The 22,792-nt window shown below is 34.5% G+C and overlaps 1 protein-coding gene across 2 annotated transcripts in view; it reads left to right on the top strand.

Moving 5' to 3' along the window:
- nr2f5 (nuclear receptor subfamily 2, group F, member 5) overlaps positions 1-22,792 on the top strand; it is a 103,621-nt gene that overhangs the window by 64,368 nt on the left and 16,461 nt on the right. Inside the window, exons 3-5 of one of the 2 annotated variants that reach the window (XM_056476291.1) lie at positions 705-732; positions 6,036-6,142; positions 9,096-9,562. In XM_056476291.1, the coding sequence (XP_056332266.1) occupies positions 9,196-9,562 (367 nt within the window). In that variant the 5' untranslated portion in view covers positions 705-732; positions 6,036-6,142; positions 9,096-9,195. The remainder of the gene's footprint in view (positions 1-704; positions 733-6,035; positions 6,143-9,095; positions 9,563-22,792) is intronic. The other variant, XM_056476292.1, reaches the window with a different exon arrangement.

The raw sequence follows: 22,792 nt of genomic DNA, 5'->3' as shown, positions 1-22,792 counted from the left end.
AGCCATTCACACACACAATCATACACTACGGCCAATTTAGTTTATTCAATTCACCTGTAGTGCATGTCTTTGGACTGTGGGGGAAACCAGGGCACCCAGAGGAAACCCACGCCAGCACAGGGAGAACATGCAAACTCTAAATCTGAGTTTAAAAATTACAATTATATTACTTTCATTTTCAGAATTTTGGGAAAAACACATCATAGTTGGGATATACTAACTCTGAAAACTTCTGATTCTGAGTTTTTTCCTAAAACCTTTTTCTTTATCTGTGTACATGGTCTTTCATGCTCGACAGACTAAAAACTATAAACGATCCTCATATGAAATTGTGATGACGCTTCAAAAATCCTCCTTTTCTGTTTCCTGAAAATAATAATAGCACAAACTTTATTGACCTATAAAGTGCTTTAACTGAACTTCTAATTGAATTGAATTAAATTAGCCAACCTGATTCATCTCATTCATATTTTTAAATGCCATCGCTGTATAGAATTACACATAATCACCATTCCCCCAAATAACCCCCCTGGTCAGTGTGCCACAGAATGATCTAATAGCCAGTCAAAAGGCTAATTGGAGGACAGGTAGGGTTACATGTGCCAACAATTAAGCTGAGCTAAAGGGCAACTTTATGGCCTCTAGCGCTAGAAGTGCCGTGCTAAACAGAGACAACAATAACATCAAGTTCTTTTCTTTTGCAGGCTGCTTAATTGGGGGACCATATGTTTTGTGAGTATATCTAAATAATTGATTTTCTTGCATTTCCATTTATTTACCATTAATACGTCATATTTAAACATGTTTTACCTGGTTGTAAATACTGCTGGCAGTGTTTTGACTGTTTCATTTCTATTGTTTTGCTGTGGGATCAACACAAAGATGATTGTTTACTCAGCACGTAATGCTGGATATTGAAAGAGGCATAAGGGTTTAAACTGCTTAATGGCATACGGCACTTACTCAATGAGGGAAATTTCCTACTGTAACTTTGGATGGCACAACATGTTGAGCCAATATGAAGGAATTAAGTTAACTTATTTTTTTTTTACAAATTTAGATGGATTAAACATGAAACAGGCGGTTCATTCCTCTGTGGCGACCCCGGATTAATAAAGGGACTAAGCCAAAAAGAAAATGAATGAATGAACATAAAACAATTAAGCTGTCCCCCAGAAAAACTCAAGAATTGTGTTGTTTCAGCTCATTTTTTTTTGTATATAAGTAGTTTAAACAAACAGAATTTTTTGAGTGTGGAAAATATTAAGCTTAAACTCTTTTAATCCTTGTGCACTGTTCAGTTGCACTACCCTTTTGTTATGTTCAGGATGAAAACATCCACTGAATTAAACTGCTGTAAAAATGCACCCGATAAATAAATATATATATATTTAAGTTTTAATTACAGAATTTTAACTCTTTAATTTCCAAGTTCACATATGATGTCACAGATTTTGTTTAAAAAAGGCATATTTTCAATATTAAAATAATTGTGGACTGGATTTTTTTTTTTCTTTTATCATAGACTTGGACATGTCAATGATTAGTCACAACATTGGCTTTGATGCATTGTTAGATTTTAATTTTTTTCTCCCTAATTTACTGTTGGTGGCTGTTTTTGCCCCATTGACTTCCATTATAACCACATTTGATGGTGCATACATACACAGTCTTTGCTTTACTCCATGTAGTTTTGAGAGCTGAGATGCATATTTAGATTTTCTCATACATATAAAGGTAAGTGCGTAAAGGTCACTCTCACAGACACACATACACACACTTTAATTTGCTGTTATTCTCCATATAAAATCCAGAAACTAAGCTTCTTTTTTTGCACAGGCTAAAGAGTTAAACATCTAAAGGGTTAATGGTGCCAAGGGATGATCAACAGTAAATTTAGTAATTTTTCCTCTTCCCAGCAGGGAAAACCGCCAACAATCAAGAATGCATGATTATATGGTGTCATGGCTTTGCAATCAAAAAAATGTGGTTATAATAAAGGTCGATGGGGTAGAAACAGCCACCAACAGTAAATTAGGGAGAAAAAAATGAAAATCAATCAAAAACAATGCATCAAAGGCAATGCTGTTTCACACGTCTAAGACTTTGATAAAAGGTAGACGTACAGGTAGTAATTCAGTGGATGTTTTTATCCCTAACATAGCAAAAGTGTAGTAAATTTGCCCACAGTGTATTTTTGAAAGCAAAATATGTGTCAAAATAAGATTTGTCACCAAAATTCATTCTGCAAGCTAAAACACAGAAAAAAATATGGCCAAATTAAGATTCAAAATTACTCCAGAGTGGATGAAAACATCCCCAACAGCACATGAGGGTTAATAGACATTAAAACAAAGCATCTCACTCACAAATCAATCATATTTAATGCTTGTGTGATTACTTTTAGCATTCTGCTTTTATTCTTAATTTGGTTATCTTGATCAGTGTTGGGGGTAATGCATTACAAATAACACAAGTGCATAATAATATTACTTTTCTAAGTAACAAGTAAAGTAATGCATTACTTAAAAAAATTAAGTAATAATATTGAGTTACTGTTTTTATAAATGTAACTTGAGTTACTTTTTAGATTAATTAATTTGCTTTTAATAAAATAATTTGCTGAATGAAAATTAGGGTAATTACAATGAATCACACTCAATGAGAAAATGAGCTCCCCACTGAAATAGACAGAAACCAAGATGGCAGAGCCTTACGTTTCTGTGATGGAAGTATTCTCATTATTTTGAACACATTGAAGTAAAGAGGATTGCCTCAATGGACAGTGATTTTACTGAACTAATAAGACAAAAATACAAAAGTAGCAAACACATTGCTTTCAACTTTCATTAATCCATATATACGGCCTGTATATCGTCAGGACGTTTTCAGAAGGTATTGTTATTATAATTTTTGTTTATTTGTTTTGTTTTTTAAGGTAAAGGAAAGTGTAGGTTATACAGTGTGTTGGTAAATGCAGAGCTCCTCTATTTAAAAAATAAAGAAAAACACCCTGCAAGTTCTGAAAGGGGTCAAGCCTCAGGCAGGTATTAAAAAGTAACGTAACGCATGACTTTCCATAAAAAGTAACTAAGTAATGCAACTAGTTACTTTTTTGAGGAGTAACTCAATACTGTAATGCAGTGGTGCTCAACCCTGTTCCTGGAGATTGACCTTCCTGCAAAGTTCAGCTCCAACCCTGATCAAACACACCTGAACCAATTAATTAGGACCTGAACAGCACTTGATAACTACAGGCAGGTGTGTTTGATATGGGTTGCAACTGAAATCTGCAGGAATGTCGATCTCCAGGAACAGTGTTGGTCACACCTGCTGTAATGCATTACTTTCAAAAGTAACTTTCCCCAACACTGATCTTCATTCATTCATTCATTCATTCATTTTCAGCTTAGTCCCTTTATTAATCTGCGGTCGCCACAGCGGAATGAACCGCCAACATATCCAGTATGTGTTTTACGCAGCGGATGTCCTTCCGGCTGCAACCCATCAATGGGAAACATCCATACACACTCATTCACACACATACACTATGGCCAATTTAGCCTGCCCAATTCACCAATAGCACATGTCTTTGTACTTGTGGTTGAAATCAGAGCACTCAAAGGAAACCCACGCCAACATGGGGAGAACATGCAAACTCCACACAGAAACGCCAACTGATCCAGCCGAGGCTTGAACCAGTGACCTTCTTGCTGTGAGGCGAACGTGCTCACACTGATCTTGATACACTCAAAAAATACTTTTTCTGCTTGTTCCAACTACTTATTTAAAATGAGTTGACGCAACACAATTCTTAAGGTCTGTAGGTTTACTTAAGTGTTTTGTTCAATCCACTTACACTTATTTTAACAGCACAAACCAGAACAAATCCAGCACAAACGAATGACACCAGTTCTGTGCGATTTAGAGGAAATAATGGGGTGGAGAGTGACGTCGCGGCTCCCGAAGTACTTTGATTAGGCAATATCTAAACAATAAAAACAGATAAAGTGTTTATTTTAACGCACAAACCAGCACAAATCAAGCGATTTAGAGGAAATAACGGGGTGGAGAGTGATGTCACAACTTCTGAAATATTTTAATTATATCTAAACAACTAAAACAGATAAAGTGTTTGTTTTAACGGCACAAACCAGGCACAAATCAGGCACAAACGAATGACACCAGTTTTGTGTGATTTAGAGGAAATAATGGTGTGGAGAGTGACGTCGCGGCTCCCGAAGTACTTTGATTAGGCAATATCTAAACAATAAAAACAGATAAAGTGTTTATTTTAACGGCACAAATCAAGCGATTTAGAGGAAATAATGGGGTGGAGAGTGATGTCACAACTTCTGAAATATTTTAATTATTTCTAAACAACTAAAACAGATAAAGTGTTTGTTTTAACGACACAAACCAGGCACAAATCAAGCACACCAGTTTTGTGTGATTTAGAGGTAATGGGGTGGAGAGTAATGTCACAACTTCTGAAATATTTTAATTATATCTCTACAACAAAAATAGATAAAGCGTTTGTTTTAACGGCACAAATCAGGCACAAACGAATGAAACCAGTTTGGTGCGATTTAGACAAAATGGGGTGGAGAGTGATGTCATGGCTCCCGAAATATTTTGCTTATATCTAAACAAGGAAAACCGATGCAGTGTTTGTTTTAACGGCACAAACCAACACAAATCGAGCACAAATGACCTGTGCTGATTTGAAGTCATTTGAGCAACATGTGGTGGAAAGTGACGTCACACGGTCAAAAAAATTATTCTTAATATCTCAGACCCCAAAACAGCACAAACGTTCATTTTTGCGGCACAAATCAGCCCAAAAGTAGCACAAACGAAAGGCAAAGTTTTGGGAATTATTTGTTTTTATGGGGTGCCAACCAGTGGTGTAGTCCTAAAAAAATAGTTGGTGTACTATTACCCACCCAATCCAAATTTTAAAAGTAGGCAAAGAAGCGACATATACACACAAATACACATATGTGTATATACACACATATATATATATATATATACACACAAACACTGCACAGCTGTGGTTTGCTGACTAACTAAAAAAACGAGTTCAGGAGCGGGATTCTGCCGCCGTTTTTATATCAAATTTAAAGGGGACTGAGGCGATCATTTAGTAGTGTACAGGTAATCGCAAAAGTGTTAGGGGGGCTGAATGGAAATATAGGAGGGCTAAAGTGACGCCCATGCTGTTTTATAATTTTACTTGAACGTTTCAGCGAGACTTCATTCAGCTGATTTGTTGTGATCTTCAAAAAACTCAAATACTCAATACACAAAAATTAGAGAAGTCTAATCACCAAAACAAGTGAGTATACCGAGAGTATGATCCTCAGAAGTCGTAATACCCCAACAGCTCGTAGAAAAAAGTAGGCATACTGAGTATACGTGCGTATAGCAAGGACTACACCACTGGTGCCAACTTCACGGAGGTTAAATTATATACCACAAGCAGATTAATACTGAAGACAGTTGCAATGTATTTGTGCAGAAATGTTAGAACAGATGTACAGTTTAACCCCATTTAAACAAGGCTTTAATTTGTAAATAATGACAGCAGTTCGTTGGCTCACTGTCCTTTACGCTTTCTCACAGCTTTTAGGTGTAATGGTAAAAGGCAGTGCATGCTGCTGTAATTTAAACTGTGGCCTTTTGTGCATTAACAGCTTCTCAATATGCTCATTACAGACTAAACTAACAGGAGCAAAGACTCCTGCGAGGAGCCTTTGTCAAATGGTGTGAACGGCAACACCAAATGACACGCTAATGAAAACAAGGTTACTAACATGCCAGCTAAATCCATCATTCTCCTTTTCTTTTAAAGTAAACATCTTATTTTGTTGTTGTTGTTGTTGTTGTTGTTGTTGTTGTTTGTAGTTTTCAAACAGATTTAAAGATTTTATTTGGAGTACTGTATAAAACATTTTTTGAATGCAATTAATCTGGAACTTTTGATCAATTGAATATGATCTTTTTTCTGTTTGTATGTTTGGGATCGGCAGCACGGTGGCACAGTGGGTAGCACAATCGCCTAACAGCAAGAAGGTCGCTGGTTCGTGCCCCAGCTGGGTCAATTGGTGTTTCTGTGTAGAGAATGTTGGTGAATTGGGTAAGCATATTGTCAGTAGTGTATGTGTGTGAATGAGTGTGTATGGATGTTTTCCAGTGATGGGTTGCAGCTTGAAGGGTATCCGCTGCGTAAAACACATGCTGGATAGGTTGGCGGTTCATTCCGCTGTGGCGGCCCCAGATTAATAAAGGGACTAAGCTGAAAAGAAAATGAATGAATGAATGGTTGGGATGAATTGTTCTGAATAGAGTAAATAAGTGTCAAACATTGTGTAGTTTGGGAGTTTAGTTTAAGTCTTTGCCTTATAATTGATCATTTGATTGATTTGAGTGATTTAAATAATGTTAATTAAAGCTATTTAAACTTTAACATATAATAATTATCATATTAATAATAGTTAATAAATTCAAAAAGTGTGGCCTATGTCTATATTTGATCAATTGCCTATATTTAAATGATGTGATATTAAAATTATTGTTTATAATTTCAAGTTTCAAACAATTCAACGCTTCTAATTTCAGTTTTTAGGCTATGTTTGGGAAGAATTTTTCAGAGGAGGGTGAATAAGTGTCAAGCATTGTGTAATTTGAGAGTTTAGTTTGAGTCTTTGTCTTTTAATTGATCTTTTGATTGATTGTGTGATTGGTTTCGTTTTTTTAAAGCAATTTAAAACAGCCATATCTTAATTATCAGGTAACACTATAGTTAAGGTCACAAGTCATGCTATTAACTGCTAGCTAATTACCTGCCTATTATTAAGATATGAACTGCTCATTAGTAGTTATTCTGCATCCCTAATCCTACCTAAAACTTAAACACAACTTCTACCTTACTAACTATTAATAAACAGCTAATTAGTAGGTTATTAAGCTAGTAGTGTTAGTTAATGGTTTGTTAATACTAGTTATTGTCACCTAAACTAAAGTGTTATTATCATATTAATAAATTCAAAGAGTATGGTCTGTGTATAATTTGGTCAACTGAGTATATTTAAATGATGTCATATTAAAATTATTGTTTATAATTTCAAGTTTTAAACAATTTAACGCTTCAAACTGTGCTCATGTGTACAGTATACAGTTTAATATGCTGAATTATTTAATGCTACATTTCTGAACGGCTTAAACCTTAATGGTTCACTTACAAAAAGTCATTTTTGTTTTGTAGTTTTCATATACATTTAAAGGTTTGATACACTTTTAAAAGTTTGATGCAAAGCTATTTGGAGTACTGTATAGTTCATTATTTTAATGCAATTAATCTGAAATTATTGATTTATTAAATTGATATTTGTCTGTTTTTATGCTTGGGAAGAATTGTTCTGAGGAGAGTAAATAAATGTCAAACATTGTGTTTGAGAGTTTAGTTTAAGTCTTTGCCTTTTAATTGATCATTTGATTGATTGAGTGATCCAAATAGTAATTATCATATTAACCCTTTAACTGTCCCACCAAGAAAGCTTTTTTGGATTGCATTTCTTAACTCCTAATGTTGCTAGTTAATACAATCAATGTATTTTTAATACATCCCATAATTTCTAAAATATCACCCTCTACCAAATGGTTAATATGTCGGTTTATGGTAAAAGTATCATAAATAATACAAATACTATAAAAAATCTGAAAATATAAAGTGAAAGACCAATTTATTTAAAAACATAATCAAAATAAAACATTTTTGAATCCTAAATCATCTTTATTTTCTGAAGTATGGCATAAAATATTTCAGATTCTCATTTAATACGTTTTGTTGTTGTTGTTTTTACAATAATACTAAAAATCAAGTGTAGTCGTGAAACAGGATTATGATTGTTTGATGCAATGCTGTGTGTGTACTATTATTTGAAATAGTCATTATTTAAAGCTGTTTAAAAGTATCATATATGTTAATTATCATATTAATAATGGTTAATAAATTCATAAAGTATGGCCTATGTATATAATTTTGTTAAATGACTATATTTAAATGATGTAAAGTTAAAGTTATTGTTTATAACTTCAAGTTTCAAACAATCCAACACTTCAAACTGCATGCTCATGTGTAAAGTAATATGCTGAATTATCAAATGTTACATTTTTGAACTTAAAACTTAATAGTTCACTTAGGGAAAGTAATTTTGCCCTGTTAATTAATGATCAGTAAACCAAATCTGTGTTAATGTCTTCTTTGATATCTCCTGAGATTCTCTCTCTGCTTGAGACTGTTAAACAATTCACATTAATTGTGCAAGAGCAGCGCCTTTGTCCAATTGGACAAAGACTTTTTTTCTATCACCTCCACTGACCAGTTGCAGAGCTTATCGTATTTAGGCCCCGCCCTGCTCCGAGGCGTCACATACTAATATGGTCACTATATCCTTATATGCAGTGTGGTGGGAGGAGCTCCAGTAACCACGGCTGTTTAGTGTCACTTTCACCGAATTCTTAACTACGGTTCTCAGAGATGAATCGGACAGCTGGCTGGTGAAACACACTGAATCTCCTCTAGTAAACACAACCTACAAGTTCTGACGGATTATTTAATAGCTTTCTTTGTATAGCTACAAAAGAACTGTGATACGGAACAAACTTTCAGCTCATTTTCGCTGTTTTTACACTTTTATTTGCGTCTCCACAACAGCATTTCGCGTGCGCTCTTGTTTGGACGTAGATTACGATCAAATATCGTATCTGTGAGTGTATTGGAAAACGCTCTTACTTTTCTTTTTCGTTCAATACTTCCATAAAGACTCATACAATCGTGATTTATTTTATATCTACAGCAAAACTTCACACGTGGGATTTAGGAGAAGATCGTGAAGTTTCAAGCGGATGGTCTTCTCGTGACGCGCGACCTGTCGGACATTCTCACTCAATATTGACAGTAGTTTTGAGGATTTCTCACGCAATAATTATGCCACCTTCTTGTTTACGCAGTTGTAAATATTCGAAGACTTGTTCTGAGTAGAGAAAACTTTCACTCTATAGTTTTATTTTATTTTTTTATTACCTAGAAAGATCTCCGCCGCGCGCCTCGTCTGGGTCTCTTGAACTCTCCTCCCCGGTTTAAGGAGTCGCATTGTGTCGGTTGTTATCACTAAAGCGTCGCGGGATATGGCAATGGTAGTAAATCAGTGGCAAGAGAACATTTCGGCTGATCCCGGCTCCCAGCTGCAAATGTGCAGTCAGGAGCCCGGCGGGACACCGGGAACTCCCTCAGGTTCAACCCCGGGCAACGACGCGCTCTCCGGGGACAAAATTCCCAATGTGGACTGCATGGTGTGCGGGGACAAATCCAGCGGCAAACACTACGGCCAGTTTACCTGCGAGGGCTGCAAGAGCTTCTTCAAGCGCTCGGTGAGACGGAACCTGAGTTACACCTGCCGGGGGAACCGGGACTGTCCCATTGACCAGCACCATCGGAACCAGTGCCAATACTGCCGGCTCAAGAAGTGCTTGAAAGTCGGAATGAGGAGAGAGGGTAAGATTTTACAGTGTTAACTGCATGCATTTGATTAAAAGCTGCACGAGATAAACAATTGAAGTAATATATTCTCACATTAGTTCATTTTTGGACAGTGACAACTGAATATTTGGTCTGAAATCGCAAGCATATCTTGAAAACAATATTAGCACTATTTAGGCTAATTGACTGTGAACAATGTTGTACTTTGAAAGTCATTGGCTGCTAATATAATTTCCCTATTTAGACCTTGTAAAAACACTTTTATGAAATGAGGCTATATTATTTAGGAGAAAGTCCGAATGTGCGAATATAAAACCAACTACCTCAATAGAGAAATTGAGGTAAAATTGGTTATATATTCCCACATTAGTTAATTTTTTAACAATATGTGAACTTGTGACAAAATACTTTGAATATTTGGTCTGAAATTGCATGTAAATATGACTTGAAATCAACATTAGCACTTTGTTAATTGACTGAACAATGTTGTACATACTTTGATGGTTAATTATATGATGTCCCTGATTAGAATTTGCAAAGAACACTGCATGAAATTATATTATTAAGGAGAATGTCAATAGAGGTAAAGTTGATTATATATTCTCATATACACATTTTTGAACAATGTCAACTTGCGATTTCAGATTAAATATTCAAAGTAGTGCATCACATGCAAGTATGACTTGAAAACAACATTAGCACGTATTTAATTGACGGTGAACTATGTTGTACCTACTTTGATGGCTGTTAATATGATGTCCCTGTTTAGAATTTGCAAAGAATACTTTCATGAAACTATATTACTAAGGAGAAAGTCTGAATGTGTGAATATAAAGCCAACTTTACCACAATAAATTGAGGTAAATTTAGTTATATGTTCTCACATTCGTTCATTTTTGAACAATGTCAACTTGTGACACGCGACTTTGAATATTTGGTTTGAAATCGCATCTCAGAATATGACTTGAAAACAACATTAGCACCATTTAATCGACTGTGATCAATGTACCTACTTTGAAGGTTACTAATATGATATCCCTGTTTAGAATTAGCAAAGAATACATTCATGAAATGATATTATTAAGGAGAAAGTCCGAAAGTGCGTATATAAAACCTACTTTACCGCAACTTTATGGAAGTGATCAGAAATGTGGCGGTGAAATTGCGAGGCGTTACACAGTGTAGCCTACTAAAACAAATAAATAATGGTGCATTAGCGGGTCTTTAGCTTAAAAGTCTCGTCTAATCAGGTTGTATAAGGAGGGTCTTGGGATTTTTTTGTAGAGATTTGAAAAGTTCTCGATGTCTCATTACATGTTTTACAAATCGGTTTTGCTTTCTGAGGTCATTGAAGTAGCATGAAGAAGATGGTTTTGCAAAGATGTATAAACATGTCATTTTCGGTCTTATTTGGAAACAATTACTGTTGCTATTGTTAAAACATAGGTAACCAACTACATAGGTAATTAACCATTAATCGATCTCTTTTAAACAGACTATTCTGGTAATTGTTCCTTAGTCTGATGTCGAGGTAACAGATATCATATTACTAGGGTGTTTGTTTTAACAACAACAGATTTAACTTTAATGTTTTGGTGGAAAGTGTAGTTATCATGGAAAATGTTTGTGAGTGACCCACCACACTAAAACCACAATCCAAAGCATTGTTTTTACTGTAGAATTGAGGGTGTAAATAGTTGTTTGCTTGTATAATAAAGTGGTGATGAATTAATTTAACTTTTTCACACTATTTGTGAAAATAGGCTTCTTCTAGAACTATTAAGTGATTTAATATCCCTCAAACAAAAAAAATAATCAGTTTTAAAATGTCCACTGGTGTATTAAAGAGTTTTTTAAATCTCCAAAATCCAACAAATGGTGAAACATTAGATCCATTAAAAGAAAGTTCAATGGCCCACAGAGTGTACCATTGATGGCAATATTCGTTTTTTTCTTCCAGCCTCTGTAATTAAATGCTCATAGCCACAACAGATAATTTTAATCTTTTATTTAATAATTATTTTGATTAAACTAATTTTGACTATGAGAAGAGAAAATTAATTTCTTAGCAAGAACTTTCCTTGCTTTCTGATAAAGAATCTCCAGAAATGGTCAATTGAAAAGTTGAACTCGCTAAGGTTATTTTTTTTAACTGGAGTGCATATAGGTTGTCTATTTTGTAGCTGATTATGAAAACTCAGCAAAGTCCCTCATTCATTTGGTTTATGAAAATGGCTGGAGGGAAAATTGATCTAGTCATGCCTTCAGACTGAAAGAACATTGAGTCTCCTGATTCTCTTGTCTGTTGACCTTTGACGTGAATATGAGCTATATCTGCATACGAGAAGACATTTTCAGTGATGAATATGGGGCCAGAAGGTATATATACTCTTTTATAAAAACGCATTTCTGTCAAAGTAATGTAAAGTCCTTATTGTATTGGTTTGTTTAGGCATTTTCCACTCATTTGTAGTAGTTGACCAGCAAAAAATATAATAATAAAAAAAAACCTCTGTTGGTAATCTATAATTTCTAATTCATATAAGAGAGTGGGCCAAGTGTCATAAATGAAAGTTATTATATAAGAGACAAAATTCCAAGTACTAATTATTGATTGAACTTCAGGTTATGTTTGAATTACGTTTTTTGTCTGTCATAATTGTTTTACACTTGTAAAAACAATTATGCACATTATAGACTGTTTAACAATGCAATCTAAAACGCTTGACCAATTTAGACCAACCCAGAAGTTAGGTTAAACATGTAATTAAAATTTTATTAAACAATAACCCAATGTTGGTTTTTTTATATGTGGGCCAACATTGGGTTAATACAACCCTGCATTTTTTTAAAGAGTGCAGGTTTGATCATTTGTGACAGGTTACCCCATATAGCGTGAAGCATTTAATCATTGAAAAGATTTAGAAATAGCATTGTTCATATTTCCTTAGCCTTTTTTGACAGTGCCTTTACTTTGTGTTGCACCTTGTGAAAACATCATCTGCCTCAAGAGACATGTTAAGACTTTTACCTTTACCTGTCGGCATGCTTTCACGTAAATCAATAATATATATTTTTCCTCACTCTTTAAGCCTATCAGGTTGTATTGCATTTGTAAAGACAGAATAAATATAGACAGGAACACATGCGGCCCCGCTTCTTCTTTTCATTCATAAATTATGTCTCCTCTGAATTATGCAATTCAGTCACTTGCAAAGAGAAGCACCATGTACCGAGCTATTACAGTTATAACATAGCAGGAAGCAAACAAACAAAACACTTACAGTAACTCACACACTTTAGTCACTGCGCATGAGGTTTATCATTAACACGTCTAAATGATCTATAGTTACATATCAGTTGAAGTCAAAATGATTAGCTCTCCTGTGAAATTTTAATTCTGTTAAAAATATTTCCAAAATGTTGCTTAATGGTCAGATTTTTTCATAATAGTTTTAATAGTAATGTCCCAATCAGGTTTTTTTTTTTGCCTTCGAGTCTGATTCATTTGATTTTAAGTATCTACCGATACCGAAACCCAATCCGATACTTTTATAATACATAAAAAAAAAGAATAAAGAAGAGCCAGGATGGAGTCAATCCATTGTGCGATAAGGCTTAGTAGAGACATGGACGAACTCCATATGTCTGTGATGAACGAAACATGGGATACATCTTATAACAGGACAAGTAGTTTGTCAGAAATCTTCTCATAAAGGGTTGGCAGAGTTTTCTCAGTGAAATAGTGGCGAGATGGCATTTTAAATCGTGGTTCTACGTTTGTTTTTGAGGTGTCTTATCCGGTTTATTGTGTTAAATGTAGCTTTTTCCTTTCCACTTCTTGCAATGATAAGTTTACATATCCAACAATGTTGGCATTGGCAATGTTGTCGTCATCAACTTTATATTACCTCCAGACGGCAGACATACTTGGCTTTCCGCTTCAAGCTGCTTCCGTGTTCTACTTTGCCGGGATTTAACCAATAGCATCTCTGCAACAAAGTGATGTCATGCCGCACGCGTTGCTGTCTCTGTGTGAAGTCAAGAAAGGTCTAACTCTGTGCCACCGCATAACTATAGATGTGTGTGTGTGTGTGTGTGTGTGTGTATATATATATATATATATATATATATATATATATATATATATATATATATATATATATATATATATATATATATATATATATATATATATATATATATATATATATATATATATATATTTATTTATTTATTTATTTATTTATTTATTTATTTATTAATATTATTATTATTATTATCTATTCATTTTTTTTTCTTGAGCCCTGATCGGTAGGTAACGTGAGATTGCGATTGAGTCTGAAACAGCGTGATTGGTCTCGATTACCGATCACGTGATCAGATCTGGACATCCCTAAGTTTTAATAACTAGTTTTATTTGTCTTTGCCATGATGACAATACATATTTTACTGGCTAGTTTGCAAGTTACTAGTATTCAGTTGTAGTGTAGTTTCAAGACGTAACTAGGTTATTATGTTAATGTTAAAGTTATTGGATTAAAGTGCCTTGTTCTGTATTGAAAATACAAGTATTGTACTTAAAATTGTTTAAAAAAAATTAAAACTGCTTTTATTCCAGCCAAACTAAAATAAATAATAAGAAAAACATATATATATATATAGGAATTACTGACAATCTCCTTGTTCTGTTAAACATCATTTGTGAAATATTTAAAAAATTATAAAAATTTCACTAGGAATTTGGACAAAAACTTTATATCAAAGCTGTATTTCAACTAATCTTTTTTAACGCGTTAGATGTTGCTAATTGATGCATTTTGGTCTTTAGTAGGGATGTTACGATTCACTGTGAGCCGGTTGAAAATCGATTTTAATTTGTGACGATTCAAAACGGTAGAAATGTTGAATAAATCGCAGTACAATTTTTGAACAGAGGGGGCACTGTGTTTACAGGCGCAAACTTGCTTTACTGGCACATCAGCGATGAGCAAGAGGTGCGGCAGCAGAGTAAAATGACAGCTGTAAAGTGCATCAGACAAATCAAACATTGTGCAAATACTGCAAAAAGACGTTTACTAACACTAAGAACAAAGAATATGACGCACATCAACCGTCAGCACAGTGAAAACTACTGTCACAGATGTCTATACGCAAAAAAACACTATTATAAGGCCAAACCATGCAGTCCGGTGTCATGAGAAATCGAGTCCCCCATGACAATTGGGTCCACCTGGGACCCTGGGAGATCCTATTGGTTCACAGGAGTTGTAATAGGTATAGTTTGTAGCGCCTGATTAAAGCGCCCACTTCACATATCTAACTCTATTTCTGTGGTTTGCCATACAAGCAATTTTAAATCCTGCTACTTATATTAAACGTCATTTATTGAAAAATAATCTTTAACAAACAATGCTGGGAAACTAGGCTGAATCAATGATGATAGTACTATAATACACAGAACACCAGTGGTGTAAAGTAACAAATTACAAATACTCAAAATACTGTAATTGAGTAGTTTTTCCTCAGGAATTGTAATTTACGGAGTAGTTTTAAAAATGTGCACTTTTACTTTCCCTTGAGTACATTTTAAGTGCTGTATCAGTACTTTTACTCCATTACTTTCCTTTAACCTGCAGTCACTACTTTATTTTTTCTTGTCTATGGGGATTAGAAAAATCTGTCTTACCATTACCTTAAGACATGGCGATTTATAATTTCACAAAACTCTTTATAAGTATTTCCCAGAGATGGGTTGCGGCTGGAAGGGCATCTGCTGCGTAAAACATGTGCTGGATAAGTTGGCGGTTCATTCCTCTGTGGGGACCTCGGATTAATAAAGGGACTAAGCTGAAAAGAAAATGAATGAATGAATGTTTAAAAGGATTAAAAGTTTCCAAGATGATGTTCAAAAGCTTTACACACATTGACCCAGAGACTGTGTAGATGCATGTCACTGATGAGAAAATGACAAATGTTTACTGTATGATGACCAAAATGGCCTTAAACACCCAGCAGGCACAAGATGCCAAAATTACGTTAGATTGACGTTGTACCTCAATGTTGTGGGGACGTTGTGTTTTGTTTGGAAATGAAAATTGGGTTGACATCAGAATTCAACATCAGACCGACGTCAATGCCCAACATCCAACTTAAAATTAACCAAATATCAACATCTAATGATGTTACAGCTTGACGTTGTGTGGACGTTACCACTATGACGTCTATAAGATGTTGGATTTTGGTTGCCATGACTGACAAATAAATGTCAGTATTTGACGTCAATATAATTTAAGATGTTGGGTAGTAGGAATTTGCTCACTTTCCAACACAACCTAACATTCAGCAATTTGGTGAGATATGTTTAGCGTTTCGCTTAGTACTTTATATTTAGTGTGCACTTTTATTTTGTAAAGAGGATTAACAAGGTATCGCGAAAATAGCCTTCAACGCAGACGATCCATTGGGGTCCTAAGCGAACTCGATTGCAGGGGGGATTTTTCACCACACCGGATGATTTCCAGCTCCGATTGCTCTAACGAGTGCTACAGAGATCACACGGTGCATCAGTGTTTTCATAGTGAAAGTGTGAAGATGTTTTTCAGACTGAAAGAGAACGTTATACAGGTATTAGATTATTTTTACCCTCTCCTTTTCAAATTAGTTTCTATATATTTCAATAATTTGCTTATTATTATTGAATATTTCAGTTTATGCCAGTGGCCAGTCCCCTGTAGCAGAGGGCCTAATGACCACCTCTGTACACACTGATCTCTGGTTTAGGAAAGGCTTTCCTCTCCACACCAACCATCTCAGTACCCAGTGAAAGAGTGTTTTCATCAGCAGAGGACATTGTAAATGTGCAAAGACCTCAGCTTCTGCCAGAAAACAGAGATATTCTGATCTTTCTTTTAAAAAAATGTAAAATCGCAGCACAGTCACAGTTTTAGTTTGTTTATATTAATGAGTCTTCTTTAGTTTGTATTATTATTAATTTTAATTTAATTGTTTATAAAATAACAAATTAATTATGGCAGAAAATATATTATTTTGCAAAAAATGTGCAACATTTAAGAAAAAAATGAAAGGGCTCTTCACCTTAAATTTGTTTTAAATAATTTTGTTAAAAAATCGTGACTAAATCGTGAATCTTGAGATTAGTATCGTGAATCGTATCGAATCGTGAATCGTTACTTCCCTAGTCTTTACTATTATGTCTGAGACTCTCAATATTTTACATGAAGCATCCATAATTGTCTTTTATGCATGCATGGTATAATACGATGTGTGTTGGCACCTGGTCATTGTAGGTTCATGCAATACTGCTAATTATTTGTCTCTGATAAGTTCTTGTAGTCCTTGAGAGTGATATAGATAAACAGATTTGGTGGTGTGCTGTCCGTGACGAATGAGCTCAAGCACAAGACTCCAAGATAACATTCCTATCTCAGATAGGAATATTAATGCATCAATGCAAAGAATGAAACAAGAAACATCCTTTATGTGTGTTTGATCATGAATAGATGAACGCTAGTCTGAACAAATGTTTAGAATGCTCTCACATAATCAGGCAGATAATGCTTTTAGATCATCGGCAGCCTTGAAATTGGTGAACTTCGGCATAGTTTCTGCTTGTATTTGATGAGGTCAAATGTGTTTGGCTGTAAGGTTCTTTGTGTTGTGCAGCGCTCAGAAATCCCACTCTCTCCTCCTACGTGTGCATCACGTGTGTTTGGTAATGAATGGGACAGAATCACGCTGCCGGCGGCTACAGAGACCCTTACATACGCATGTACTGTACTTTTCAGTGAAGATTGTAGACAACAGAACGTGACCTTCTCTATTTAAAAAAAGCACAGAAGAAACATCTTAAAGGCACAATATGTAAGATTTTGTTATTATTAAAATATCCCCAAAAAAACTCTAGAACATTGATTTTCCTTCGGCTTAGTCCCTTATTTATCAGGGGTCTCCACAGTGGAATGAACTGCCAACTGTTCCAGCATATGTTTTACACAGCGGATACCCTTCCAGCCACAACTTAGCACTGAGAATAACCCATACATTCTCGCATTCACACACTAAGGTCAATTTAGTTCATCCAATTCACCTATAGCACATGTCTTTGGACTGTGGAAACCAGAGCACCCAGAGGAAGCACGCACCAACACATGGAGAACATGCAAACTCCACACAGAAATGCCAACTGACCCAGACAGTGCTAACCACAGAGCTGCCCAACACTACAACAGTGTAATATATTTTGCTGACTTGTGTATTTACATCATCCCAAATGTTTTGAAGTCAGAGAAATATCCATCATATCATGGTCATCATGCTTATACCATCATAAACCCTTGATTTCTGGTTTTCTTTTATAGAAAACAGGGAAATACCAATGATTCTGTTATATGTTGTGCATTTAAATAAACTGCACAGAGAAGCATTCCTCAGAAACTTAGTGTATTTAGCATTAAATAAAGTGGTGGGCTGTGGTATAATAAAAGCTCTGCTGCTTTTTAGTCTTGATACCATACTAATAAGTGTTGAAAGCTCATCCATGAACATAATCTTTGCAATAGTCCCTTTCGATGTAATGAAGACCACAACTCCCACGATTCCACAGTTATTCACTGCGTCTTCAAAATACATCTTTGTTTGTTGTGAATGTGCGCCCTCTAGCTGCGAAAATTACATACTGTGCCCGAATGCATTTTTTCCCGTAAATAAGATGTGTTTTTGGATGTACATTCTTTAACATGAAAGCTCTACAAGCCACTTTTGGTTTCTAAAATGGATCTTTTATACCCATTTTCCACACACACTCTGTTCAAGAGTGGCTCTTTCCATTTTTGAACCATTCTGTGTATTGCCAATTACAGAAAATGAGTTTTCGGGATGTAAAGATTGGTTTGTGAGTCAAGTCCAGGCCTAAAAGTTTGAGTATTGTAGTAATTTTAGATGTCTTTATTACTTTTCATGAGCGACATGGTGGCTCAGTGTTAGCACTGTCGCCTCACAGCAAGAAAGTCACTGGTTTCAGTACCGGCTGGGTTAGTTGGCATTTCTGTGTGGAGTTTGCATGTCTTCCCCATGTTGGCGTGGGTTTCCAAAGAAATGCGCTATAGGTGAATTGAATAAACGAAATTGGCCGTAGTGTATGAGTGTGCGTGTGAATGTGAGTGTATGGATATTTCTCAGCAGATGCCCTTCCAGCTGCAACGCAGTACTATGTAAAACATATGCAGAATTAGTTGGCGGTTCATTCCGCTGTGGCGACCCCTAATAAATAAAGGGACTAAGCCGAATGAATGTTGCTTTGCATGTCTAAAATTGTGCTCAGTTTTCTAGAATGACTCCCAGTACTGTGAACAACAGCACAGAAGTGCCAGACTACCTGTAGAAACACAGAGATGTGTAATGAGTTAAATGGGTTATATTGAGGAACAGCATGTCATCACTCCTTGCACATGAATGGTTCTTGATAACCTTTAAATTGCCTGGCTGAGTTCAGGCTCTGGCTATAGAACATGAATTATTATGGAGGAAAAGTGGTATCGGGGAACAATTTTTACAGAACCATGTTTTCCTAAGTGTCAAGAACATTTTAATAATTCAAGAATTATTAAAGGTTCCTTGATAGCATCTAAATTACTCTGTAACCTGTAACTACATTGTAAAAATGCTAAATAATAAACAAAAAGTGTTTTTACAAATTTAAGTGGACTGTGTTGTTTCAGTTCATTTTAAATAAGTAGTTTTAACAAGCAGCAAAAATCTTTTTTTTTTTTGTTGAGTGTTTAGATTAATTTAATGACTTAACTAATTTAGGTGAATTAATCAAGTCACTGGACAAGAGTGGTTTAAGTAGCCAATCAAAATTTTAAATTCTTAATAATATTGTTTAACTTTTTTGTATTCTAGCCAAACTAACAGAAATAAGACTTTCTCCAGAAGGAAAAAAAGGAAATACTGTGAAAAATGTCCTTGCTCTGTTAAACATGACTGTTGTAAAAACATATTTTTTGCAGCAATGACACAGAAGAACCATTTTTGGTTCTCCTTAGAAACTTTTAGTGAACAGTTCTTGAAAGAAACATTTGTGGTGTAAAGAATATTTTAAAAACCAAAAAGAACATTTTCTATTATAATGTAAATGTTCCCTGAAAAATGAAAATGCTTTATTTGAATAGATGGTGGCGGTTCATTCCCCTGTGGTGACCCCTGATTAATAAAGTGATTAAGCCATAAAGAAAGTTAATGAATGAATGCATAGATGGTTCTTGAATAACCATTACTATCCATAGAACCTATTTGTTCCTCAAAGATTCTGTTATAGAGCTTGTTTAGATAATTTTTGAATAAGTCTAAAAATCAAAACTATAAAGAACCTTTTTCAATGGAAAGTTCCACAGATATTAAAGGTTCTTAATGGAATCAGAGATTTAAGTTTAAGAATGAGCTTTTATTTTAGGCGTGAATGTGAGTGAGCAATTCTTTACTTTTCAAAATAAAGGTTTTGGGTTCTATTTTAAAGATCGAGGCGCAAAGTCTAAAGCGCATGGCACAAAAGCATTAAGGGCATGTCCGAATCCACTTTTGCTATTTTAAAGATGGAAAAATACGCTCTGCACCCCGGCACATGGTCTAACAGGGTTGTGGTTATTCCCTTAATGAGTTCTGGGTGTGTTTTGGAAATAACGTGCATTAAACCAATTAGAGTCTCATCTCCCATTTGCTTGAAGAGTCAGTTGTATCATGCCATGGCGCATTTGCTGTTTACATGGCGGACTTTGTAAGTGGAAAAACTGAACGCTTCACTAGTGAGAAAACAGTTAAACAAACCATCTGCAGCGCGAGGATAAAGAATGAGCCTCCTCCATTCGGCCTCTTTACTTTACTTTTACTTTTTACTTTACTCCTTTAATTTCGTGAACTGATAAGGAAACTCCACTGAAGACATCCTTTAGCCGACATATTCAATTTTGTTTGTTAAGCACAAAGATTTGTTTCAAAACTAAAAGATATTTGTAAAGATATTTGCATAGTGCTGTACATTCTGTGTGTATTGAGCAATGTGTAAGCTAGGCGCACAACTAACGCGCTCTGCGCTGGACTTTAGACCTGCTTTCAGCTGGTCAATTGCGCAGTCTATTTCGGTTCCTCAAAATAGCAGCGCACCAACAATGTGCCTTAACACACCTCCTTTCTAGACTGGCACACCTATGAGTCCACAAAGTGGTGCAAATGAATTTGCTATTTGAATAACGTGGCGCAAAATGTGAAAATTAGGGTTGCACTGGTCTGAAAATAGCAACAGGTCGCAGCAAACACGTCTTGCGCTTTATTACGCTGGGTGTATGATAGTGTCCTTTATCTTTATTGTTGGTTCCACGAAGAACCTTTTACTTCTATAAAACCTTTCCACTAGACTAAAGGTTCTTTTAATATATATATATATATATATATATATATATATATATATATATATATATATATATATATATATATATATATATATATATATATATATATATATATATATATATATATATATATATATATATATATAAAGAAAAAAACTACTCACTAATAAAAACTACTCACTTAAAGATTCTTAGTCCCACCAAAAATAGTTCTTTTAAGACATTTCTGCATAAACACTCTTGTTAGGAGTGCCACAGCAACACATTGATGTGAAGAAGTTGAAATGCTGGAGCTGCAGGACTGAGCTAGCATGTTCATGTCTTAGTCTTCGAGCTGATCTTCCTCCGAGTGCTCTTCTTCATCATCGCTCTACCTGTTTTTACACCTCACGGCTGCTCTTGACATGACTGACATTCCAGCTTGACAAAGGGCTCCTCTGATTGAAAGAAAGCAGTGTGATTGCCTTGTCAGTTCCACAGGCTTCTGCAAGTACGTGCGTCTGCTGGAATGTTCCATGCGCAAGGCTGTGACCTTTGACAAAACCAGAAAACGACCAGTACAGACTGACATTCACATGAAGAAAGGCTAGCACTCAAAATATCATAGACTTCAGTCATGTCTAGAGACCAGTATGCATAGAGAGACTTCAGGGTGGGCTTGTCTGACCAGGCGACAGTAAAATGATAAAATAATATCATATATACAGCATAAATCCATACACATCGCGCTTTTAAAAGAATACTTCCTATAGGATGTTTTACAATATATGTAAGATTAGATTATTCAATAGTCAAAAATAGGAAAAAACAAGAACTCAAGTTTGTAATTCTCCTAATTTAAATTTAAATGTATTATTTTTTCGATTCCTAAACATGTTAGGTGACCAAACTCTTATTTTAATGGATATAACTGTTTAATGAAACTGTTTGGTTTAAATGTAGGAAAATATATTGCCTATATTCACTGAGAAATAGATAATATTGATTTTCAAAGGTGGTATACTCATTTATGCTGTGCACTGTGTGTGTAACAATTCATAAGTCAAAAGTTTTTATTTAATTTAAATTGTTCATGTTTTCATTTAGTAGTTATTAAAGTATTTTCTTGGCAGCTTGCTGAAATAAACTGAAGTATTTGTTTATTACCTATATTAATTTATTAATAAATATGATTATTAAAAAACTATTTTTTTCTTTATTTCATAAAATTATATTTTTTAATTTCATAAAAATATATAAATAATAATATATATTTATGTAAAGATATAATTTGATAAATTTCTTTTGTTAATTTTTTTATTTTATAATATCATACAATATAATTTGATAACACTATTTTTAAACATATTTTTATAAAGTAACATTGATATTTGATGCTTATTATTATTAACAATAATTATTTTTATTAATAATAATTGCTTATTATTGTTAAATGTATTAACTAATGCTAAATAATTATAAAATTAGTAATTAATTGCTAAATCTTATACAATGTGTAATAATAATGTATTTATTACTAGAAAGCTACACTCAAAAAAAAAAAAGATTATTGCTGCTTTTCAAACTACTTATTTAAAATGAGCTGAATCAACACAATTATTGATGGTTTTTTGGGGAAAACTGAACGGTTTTATGTTCAATCCACTTTTTTTACAAACAGTTAACTTAAGTGAATTGTGTTGAGACAACATCAAGGAATTATGAGGAACCCAGCATTTTTACAGTGGAATTCTTAAAATGCTAAAAGTAGTATTTGTATAAACACTATAAACTTATATCAGTGATACTAAGATAAAAAATATTTAGATAAAAATAAAAA

The sequence above is a fragment of the Danio aesculapii genome, chromosome 16 (genome assembly GCF_903798145.1).
Source record: "Danio aesculapii chromosome 16, fDanAes4.1, whole genome shotgun sequence".
NCBI lineage: Eukaryota > Metazoa > Chordata > Actinopteri > Cypriniformes > Danionidae > Danio > Danio aesculapii.
Note: the sequence above shows the minus strand (reverse complement) of the source record. Positions and strands in the feature narration are given on the sequence as shown.